General features: G+C 44.0%; 1 protein-coding gene across 3 annotated transcripts in view; it reads left to right on the top strand.

The window, feature by feature from the left end:
• The first annotated feature begins 79 nt into the window (after positions 1-79).
• Positions 80-9,656, top strand: part of AIMP3 (aaRS-interacting multifunctional protein 3) — a 45,646-nt gene continuing 36,069 nt past the window's right edge. For 2 of the 3 annotated variants that reach the window (XM_089551653.1, XM_089551654.1), the window contains exons 1-4: positions 80-197; positions 729-828; positions 1,715-1,821; positions 4,971-5,066. In XM_089551653.1, the coding sequence (XP_089407779.1) occupies positions 120-197; positions 729-828; positions 1,715-1,821; positions 4,971-5,066 (381 nt within the window). In that variant the 5' untranslated portion in view covers positions 80-119. Of the gene's footprint in view, positions 198-728; positions 829-1,714; positions 1,822-4,970; positions 5,067-9,537; positions 9,598-9,656 lie in introns of all 3 variants that reach the window. The other variant, XM_089551655.1, reaches the window with a different exon arrangement.

The raw sequence follows: 9,656 nt of genomic DNA, 5'->3' as shown, positions 1-9,656 counted from the left end.
AAGTCGAGCTAGGGCTGTGCTGTAAGGCTAGCTTTATTTTTATTTTATTGAAAGCATTGCTCTTCACGACGCAGCAAAAGCAAACGCCAGCGTCAGCGTCAACGCAGCCGGTGTCCAAGATGGTAGCCCACATAAAGAATTTCCTCGATTTCTTAAATATTCCGGCGGAAACTGTCAGCGTTCAGTACAAGAAGAAGGTAAGCTGTGTTTTAGCTCTCCTGGTGCGAATCCTTATCGCAACTCCGCGCACGGAGGTTGCGTTCGCGAAACTTTGGTCGTCTCGAAATGAGGTCACATGTGTTTACGTGCTTCGCCGGCAGTTAACACGATTTCTTCAATCATCACAGAGCACCCACACTAGGCTGAGACACAATGCAAAATTCGTCTTGCTTTGTGAGCACGTCTCAATTTTTAGTGAATAAAAGAGCATGGGTGGAGGTGGGCAGTAAATAAAAACAGCAGGAGCGGCGTACTCCATTCATTCTTCATTCATCCTTTTTTTTTATGACGTTATGTAACTGTCATGCCTCGTAACCGGTAGTGAAACTTAGTATCAGCAAGCGCTTGGCTTGGAAGTGGCATAGGGCTTGTGAAAGCGTATTAAGTGGTCTGTGAAAACCGGAAAACTTGCTTCTGAGGTCGGCATATGGCTACATAGTGACCTTGAAAGACTGGCCCCCTAGTCCCTGAAAAAGGATGCGCCCTTCGTAATGACGTGTAATTCGCAGGTTCCAACGGTGAAGGCGGATTCGGGGCTGGAGCTGACAGGCTGCGCCCCGATCGGGCGCTACATTGCCGAGCAGTCGGAGAAAGGACGGAGCTTCCTGGGTAAGCTTTTTTTTCTCTCTCTCTCTCCGTGCATTGTTAAGGCGGATTACGTTAACCCTTTTCACGCTGAGTAGCAATCGAAGCGGTAGTTGCGTTATGTAGTCGTCGCATTTGTTCCCCTAACCTGTGTGGAAGGTAGCTGGTCAGACAGCAACAAATCGACGCGAGATCAAAAACCATGGAAAACCAAGATTTGTAATCACTTCAGTCATTCATTAGTTAGAGTAATATTTCTTTAACTGCTGTAATATACGTCATTTTACTGCAATCGCTAGAATATTTAGAGGAAAGTAGGACAACTTGCATTTTTCAGGCGGGCAAGCTCAAGGTAAAAAAAAAAATCCTGGGTTTTTTACATGCTTGATGCCTTCAGGTTGAATGCGTTGTGTCTGTTATCCACTGTGTTCCCGCAATAAATACTGCGCTCTCTATGCTGCACGGTGGCTTTTAGTTGAATTTCCAGAGGTCCTTCTTTTACTCAGCTCATCATGAGCGCCAAGTGACTCATATTTGACCACGCTATATAATCAGGTACTGTTTGTTGTACCAGTGGAATGGTGCAGTTAAACTCGAATTTTGTGAGTTGGTTGTGCCACAAATTGCGCAAGAGTTTAAAAAACTAAGTTGGATATTAGTTGGCAATTATTTATATTTGGATAAATCAGGAAATACATTTCCGTCATTAAATGTGGTAGCAGTCCTGAGCTAAAGCTTCTTTGGCTGATTTTTTAAAAATCATTCAAAGACAGGGGATGAGTCATGACTGCAGTTTTGATTAGGTGTTGCGAACAAAAAATTTGTTACCCGCGATGTTATGTATGTGTGGTAACGAGGGGAATGACTTATTCTTTCACCTGATTTCTCCTCTGTTTTGCATCCGATGCAGGAAAAGATGCTCAGGAACGGGCTCTCATTCAGCAGTGGCTTGAGTACGTGGCTGTTCGCTGTGAAGGCGGCTCACTGCCTTTAGACACTGCGCATGAGATACTGCAGGTATGTGTCTATAGCATTGATAGAAATTGCTAGCTAGGTTACAATGCCCAAGTGTTAATAAACAGACCTGCTGGCGTGTGTCTTTTCTGTGATGAAGGGCAATTTTGTTTGAAATGTGGTATGAAGCTTGCAACCTATTTGTTCTGAGCTTCAGTTGCAAGGAGATTAGTGCTTGAATATCGGTCAAGCACCATAGTGTGCTCAAACTGTCACTGAATTAAAGCTACGTACATTTGCAGTACTCATTAAGAATAAGTGTGCAGTATGTCTTGTCGACACCCAGAGCATTGACTAATGTTGAACTTAATGTTGCTTTTTTTTCCTGTCCGGTATGCTTTATGTTAGCTCTTAACTTTTTAAAAAAGGCGCAGCTGTATGCATCTCTCGCATACATATGAATGGAAAAGTTGCATTCCGAATGACTCCTGAAATTGAATGACATCACTTTCAACCTGCTTTGACCACTGGTTTTGTAGAAAAAAGGATACATATCTCTGCCAACAGCTTTCTAAAGAGACCTCAAATGAGGTATATATCTGTGTCTCAGTCTTATAAATTAGCATCAAAGAGTATTATGAGGCAGTTGGCTGTGTGAAACTGCTCAAATGCTTAACAGTTTTTCGAAGTTTTTTTTTTTCCCACCAAAATGCCCCACGTCCAACTGTCACCTGCACTTAGAAAAGCGCAGAACACCAAGGAGGCCAATTAGCAAAAGATAAAAGCATGCTAAATGGTTTGTTTGACAGTTCAGTTGTATCCAGCATGCAAAAGTGTGGCCCATACTGGATGCATCATTGTCCGTCTACCAGCACTTGAAGCAAGTGGGACAACATGAATCCTGTTGTGTGTGCTACAAAGGGATAAGGGTCACTTCTTACAGCTCAGTCTGTATTGATATTGCAGTAGTACAGAGAAGGCCACATGTAGTTACCTATTCAGACATGTGCCAGTAGTGGCATGAGGTAAGGGCCCTGGAAATAAGCCGGCACTGTCTCTGGAGGGAGCTTTTATTTTAGCACTGTCATTATGTCCTCTACCTGTCTGATTACTCGAAGTAGGTTTGTGACTGTGTTAGAAATACTTGGAGCATGACTAGCGACTGTCCACTGATGTCTTGTTCCTTCATGCTTGCATGAGTATGAGGTATACTTGCTTTTCCTGGCATGCACTTGTAGCCTGTGATTTACACCTGCTTATTCAGTTTCATTGTTTTCTCCTATATGGCTGATGCAAAGCTTGCCTTGGTGGTGCCTTTAAAGTAGTATATTGCAGGAATGTTGTGAGGCAAGCAGCTTGAGACATGCTTGCAATGGAGTACTCTCGAGCTTTGTCAGTTTTTTAGTGGCAGTCCCATTCGCTGATAAATAGGGTACCTTTTGATTTTCATTTACTATGGGCAACAGTCAATAAAGATTGCCAGACTGCTCATTGTGTAACCTTTTCAGGCATGCATTATGCTCTACTATCGAAAAGAATCTGAAGATTTGTGTTTGTATAGTTGTAATCCCCATCTCATAAAAATAACATGAATGGCTCACAAAATTTATGAATTCACACACTCTGTACAATTTCACGCTCATGGATTTTCAGCCCTATTCTTCACAAAACACATTAATACCCCAATGTATTGTTTTCTTTATTGCCTGAAACTGTTAGTGTAAGGAAAACTCAGCAACATAGTCCTTTGATAAAACATTTCAGCGTGTGAGAGGAGAGAAGATAGAAGGTAGAGCACCTGAAAGCACTTCTTAAGTACGCCGTAGAACTTCACGACATTTGTCTTTTTTTTTCTTGTTTTTGAAAAGTGACCATTTTATCTAAGCATAAAAAGGCCTTATCATTCTGTCCAGCAGGGATTTCAAATGTAGCCGGCATCACTGACTTCGTGAAAAGCGCTCCAGATGCTTCGGAAGAGAGTTTGAAAAGTCTCGTCCGCAATTGTAGATGCCGTGGCACAGAGGATTGATGCACTGTATAGGCTACCAGGTCCACCATACGTGAAGACTGTACATTGGTTTTGCATTGTAGTAACAAAACTGACTTAAGGGCTGCGAAACACTGCTTGGGGGGATACCGGCAATACTTCAGGTGGATTCTTTATGTCACACAGATGCTGACTTAAAAAGAATTACAGGAATCGATGCACAGGAACGGGAGTTATTCAATGAAGAAATTTCAAAATACAAGCAAACAAAACGCTGCCCTCAACTCGATTTTGGCGGGGCTTCCCACTCCTATTTCGCTCTCCCAATGACGGCACCTGGCGCAACCAATCAAAACAGCCAGCCAGAGCATGTCGCGGAAGTTTGCACTCCATGGTTGCCTGCTCTCTGTAACTCGTTCTTGCTGAGACTAGCAGCGTCGTTTCAATGCCAGAGCCCCTGGTGGTGTATTTTTATTTTACTTGCTTTGCAGGGCTTTTATCTAAGACAAACAAGTTGTTTTTGTTGATCTAATATAAAACGCAGACAGGTGACAAAATGTTTCTCCACTTATTCACACAGTTTGCAGTATATTTACTGTTTGTACAATCATCAAGCTTGCACCAGGTGATGTCATATCCACTGCTGAAACCCGCCACTGTGTGGGGACACCATCAGAGCCATGAATTTGTTTTTGGGAGGACAATAAAATATTAAAAAACGGAATATATGCGGTATTACCGACGCTAATAGCACCATTGTAACTTACTGTATGCGATCAGCAGGCAAAATAGTCAACTAAGATAGTGTTTCTGGGCCCCTTTAAGCAAAAACTTATTAATATGAGTATCATTAGCATATGGTCAAGTGTCTCAGGACTAAATGCATTGTGCCACCACATGATCAGAGTTTTGTCTGCTGGAATCGTTGGTAGAATGTCATATCTTCCACTTTGCACATCGCCGTTGCACCCACCATAAATTGCTGCCACTTATGTCAGCTGTTACATTAAAAATATTAGTAAGGAGCTGTACTCAATTTATAGGACTCAGATAGGGGATGTCAAGTTTTGCTGAGGTGTTTCAGTTCTAGAGGGAATATCATTCTTACCCTGTGCACATGTGTGTCATGTTTCACCATCCCAGATTAAAGGGCTGTTCATCGAAAAGCGAATGTAACCTAGAAATTTACCTGTGGGATAAATTTTTTATGGCTTGAATTTTTCAGGAGCTGAACAGTTACCTTGCAGACCGGTGTTTTTTCGTGGGTGTTGCGCTGACTCTAGCCGATGTCTTCCTCTACTACTGTCTACATCCCACCGTCGTAAGTTCTTAACATTTCACCCTATGATTGCATTGTTCCCACAGGCCGTCAACTCTAGAAGTCTGCCATGGCTGGCGCCTTGCATCTTAAAGATGCACTGAAGAGGAATCTGAACTCGTCTTTTTGCCGCGGGAACTCAATCTACATGATCCGAGCATTCTTAGAAACTTTGATTTATTGCCCTCTGTGGCCGATTTCCCTAATTAAATCGAATTAACGTCCGGCTCCCGCCTTTTTTTTTTTAATTCTCCCCCGTACGGTGGGCGGAGTCGACCAACGCGTGGAGTGCCTTTCACCCAGTCCCGTGGCGGCTTGCCGCTCTGCCCAACGCTAATAGAACTAAACTAAGTTGCCAAACTCTCCGCCTTCTCCATGCGGCTGAAGCGGCCCTCAAATTTTAGCGCCAGGGGGCGCTGCCGTCGAAACAGGCTCCTGCTGGCCGCCGCTAGCAGACGCCGCAGGCCCGGCCGCCCAGCATCGTAGCATGCAGCCTTCGGGAATGTTGAGTAAATGGCGTCCCAAATATCGCTCTTACCGATGTTTATCGTAGACACCAGTCAGTTCTGAACCCTGTGCGGCGAGTATGCCACAAATCTTTGCTGCAGCAACTTGAGTGATAGATCATCGCTGCCTAGCCAATGGTACTGTTGGCCGAAATTGCGGGCGGTCATGATTTTTGAAAGGAGCATGGTTAAAGGGTTTCTTCATCAAAGTAGCATATTAGACATCTACTTTAAAGGTGGAGATCAGATCATCGCAAGGCTCATCGTAAGTTCACTTACCAGCTTATCTAAACGCGAATGTCTGCCTGCTACTGTGCGCGCATGTCGTAGAGTGGTTTCGCGACGCGATTGCTGCTGTGATCGTTGTCTTTGTGCTACGTGCGCTTGCATGAAGAGTTTCAGGTGCTGTATCTGATATGCCGACGTGCTGTGTGCCGGGCTGCACAAGCGGTTACAGAAACAAGACTGCGAGAGATTTTTTCGCGGCTCCTCGTGGCGCGGATCTCCGTGCGGCATGAGATCGAGCCATTGCCCGTGTTGACAGAAAACTCTCCGACAAATCACGTGTGTGCGACCTTCATTTTCACGAAGAAGACATACTGAAGACGTACACCCATGTTAATAATGGGGAAGAAGCAAAAATCGAGAGGAGTAAGTGAAGCCTCGTATAGATCCGTGCGCAAAATGTGTTGGGAATAAAATGTAAAAGTATCTCTGTATTTGTGTCCAGCTGTAGTGCACTGCGTGAAAGATCGAAAAATTGTTGGAACGGTAGCGCACGGAGAGCGGTAAACACAAAATACTGAAATTTCTTGTCTGTAGTTGGCGTCAGGCATCGTCGCTGTTGCAGGGAAAGAGAAACTGATGACTCAGGAACCTCAGGAAGTTCTCTGCCTTCGCAGCTCGGGTTGTGAGCAGCGCGCGGAGTCATTCATGAAGTGGACGCTGCGCGTAAAATCTGCTTATTTCGGAAAACCGCACCACAGAAATCCTAGGTACTTGTGGTCTGCTTTCGAGTGCCATAAATGCGGGGATTTGTGCTCTAAAGCTATTGCTAATTTATGTTTAAAACACACTGCACCAATGCCTGCCAGACATTCGCGTTTAGATAAGCTGGTAAGCGAACTTATGATGAGCCTTGCGATTATCTGATCTCCACCTTTAAAGGAGATGTCTAATATGCTACTTTGGTGAAGCAACTCTTATAACCACGCTCCTTTCAAAATGGAAATGAAGATCGCACACACGTGATTTGTCGGAGAGTTTTCTGTCAACACGGGTAACACGGGGAATGACTCGATCCCATGCCGCACGGAGATCCGCGTCACGAGGAGCCGCGAAAAAATGCCTCGCAGTCTTGTTTTTGTAACCGCTCGTGCAGCCCGGCACACAGCACGTCGGCATGGCAGATACAGCACGTGAAACTCTGCATGCAAGCGCGGGTAGCATATAGACAACGATCACCGCAGCAATCGCGTCGCGAAAGCACTCTACGACATGCGCACAGTACAGCAACTGATTGGACTGGCTGAAGCCTGGTACGATTGCAGCGCCACTCAAACCAGCCAGTGGTGGCGGCGCCGCGAAATCGCTCTCGGTTTAGCGACTGAGTTTAGTTCCATGAACGTTGGCTCTGCCATCGGCGGAGTAATACGTAGTAGTCCGTAGAAGCAAATAGTCTGCGGGTGTTTTTATTTCTGCGGGCTTACTTTGCGGCTATATTATCTGCGAATGAAACTATTTATTCACGGAAACCTAAAAGACAAAATAAAGCGAAAGCAAAGCCTCCATGGATCTGGCTGAAAGGCACTTCATGTGTTTGTCGACTCCGCCCACCGTACGGGGAGAATTAAAAAAATAAAGGCGGGAGCCGCACATTAATTAGATTTATTTAGGGAAATTGGTCACACAGGGCAGTAAGTCGAAGTTTCTAAGAATGCTCGGAACGTGTAGAAAAAGAAGAGTTCAGATTCCACTTCAGTGCACCTTTAAGGGGAGACACGGCTTTCAAATCATGGAAAATGGCCAAAACGTTCTTCTCTTTTTAAAAAAAAAATATTGTATCTGCTAGTACGTTTCATTTTATATGCTGTGCCGAAGTTTCATTATGGAATGCACCATGAAGTACCCTAAAAAATTTGTTGCATGCACCATGCATATTTGCATGCACTGCATATTTGGGAAATGCTTGAAAAATGGTTGTTGGTTTTCATTACAGTTTTCTGATTAGATGCTGACTTTGTGCAGCAGATTTCTTCACAATAGTGTTATGTTTTGACCCCGTATGTTTTGCCGCATTCACAGAACTTTGCTGTCTGTGATGAAATACTTGCTTTTTCATCGAGTCTAGAGTCCTGTTTGGCCACTTTACCGTCGCTGTGGTACAACATATTGTTGGGGAGGGTGAAAAAGTAGGAGCACGAAAGAGGTTTATACTTTTTAGCACACATCACTGCTGCAGTGTCACATGGACTTCTTGTAGATTGCTTCTCAAGCAAATGAACTGCATGCCTTGCTTGTTGAATAGCATCCAGAGGATGCATAGCTGCAGACTGGTATGGCTACATCATGTCCGAACGCTTTGACAGTTTAGGGCTAGAGCTCTCGCACTAGCTTGGAATTGAGGTGAGCATCAAATTGACTTGGAGAACATCAGCATTGCTCGAACCTTGCTGCTGCAGTTAAAGGAATCCTGAAACATAACTGGAAGTCATTGAATTGATAGAGGAGCTCCTTGCGAGAATTTCAGTCGTGTTGAAGCTTGTTGTTGTATGAAGCCTAAAATGTTTTTAAATTTTCTGTCTCTTGGTGGGTCAAGGTAACAATGCGCTCTGCATTTTCACCTGCCTCTGACCATTTGATGTCATTTGGGAGGGGGCCGCTGCTAGCATTTTCTCTGATCTCCTTTCTTCCCAGTGGCCTCATTCGATCTTCCTCAGCAGTCTGGTTAGGTTAGCCTAGAAGCATAATCTTCTCATTTCAGGTGCTGGCACTGGAAGCTTAACGAAACGCTTCACTCCATCTGAAACTGTTTAGACCCCTGCCAAAATTAGCGAGCAAAAAGCTGCTTACCTCATTTCATCAAACCTGTCTGTGTCCACACATTGCTGTGTGGATGAGCAAGGAGAGAAGGAAGTGGCTTGTTAATTACAAATAACCGCAGAAAAAATAAAAAAAATTGAATGCAGCAAGAGAGACAGGAAAGAGCTCAGCTCCAGCCACTCAAAAGAGGCTATACTAATATCACTGAACGATGCATCGTCTACTCATGGCCTTAGGCTTCTGTCGCGAGGTTTGAGGAACAAATTTAGTTGAGGGCAGGGTAATTCTTTTTCACACCTTGTTCTCTTTGTTCTGGAGCTGGAATAAAGGCTTTGAGAAAGTGTTGTGTGAGTGTTGTCCTCAGGTTAGTTTCTCAGGTTGTGAAAATATTGTTTCAGGGTCATTTGAAGCATACACAGAAGTGTTGCACCTTTTTAATAGCCAGAATTATTGGATAAAGCCATATTGATGGTGGAGCCCGATGGAAGCTGGGAGTGTAGTAATTACTAGCCAATGTTTCTGCTATTTGTGTAGTAGTTTTGTAATTTGCTCTTTTCTTTCATATGAAAATTGGGTGTGCACTACCTGGCTTTACTAGTTTATTTCCTGATGGAAAACACCTGTTTTTCTATTCCATGCATGTTTTAAATCTGCTCTACTAGTCTGGAAGTGGCTTAAAGAAACGACATGGAATCGTTGGTCAAAGTAGAGACAGTGGTAGTTTTCAGCAAGTGCACCTTTTTCCCTTGGAAAATATAGGGAGCCCACTCAGTTGCCCAACCTATTGTGAAATTTAGCTAAGGGAACTTTTGTTTAATCAAGTCCTCTGCATGCATAATCAGCAACAATGTCTGCAAATCCATGGCAGCTTATAAACTAAGTGCTCATGTTTTCCAGTTTTCTTATACCCATTCTTTCCTTTGCAGGGGTCTCTGAGCTTTAAGGAAAAGGAAAAATATTGTCATTTGTGCCGTTGGTTCGATTTGGTGAGTCGGCTTGCTTGCTTTTGTTCCTATCACTGCTTATGGGTATTAAATTGTCCTGC

This window comes from Amblyomma mixtum, chromosome 7, assembly GCF_055824585.1.
Source record: "Amblyomma mixtum isolate Tamu chromosome 7, ASM5582458v1, whole genome shotgun sequence".
Lineage (NCBI taxonomy): Eukaryota > Metazoa > Arthropoda > Arachnida > Ixodida > Ixodidae > Amblyomma > Amblyomma mixtum.
This window is presented reverse-complemented; position numbering and strand designations above follow the sequence as displayed.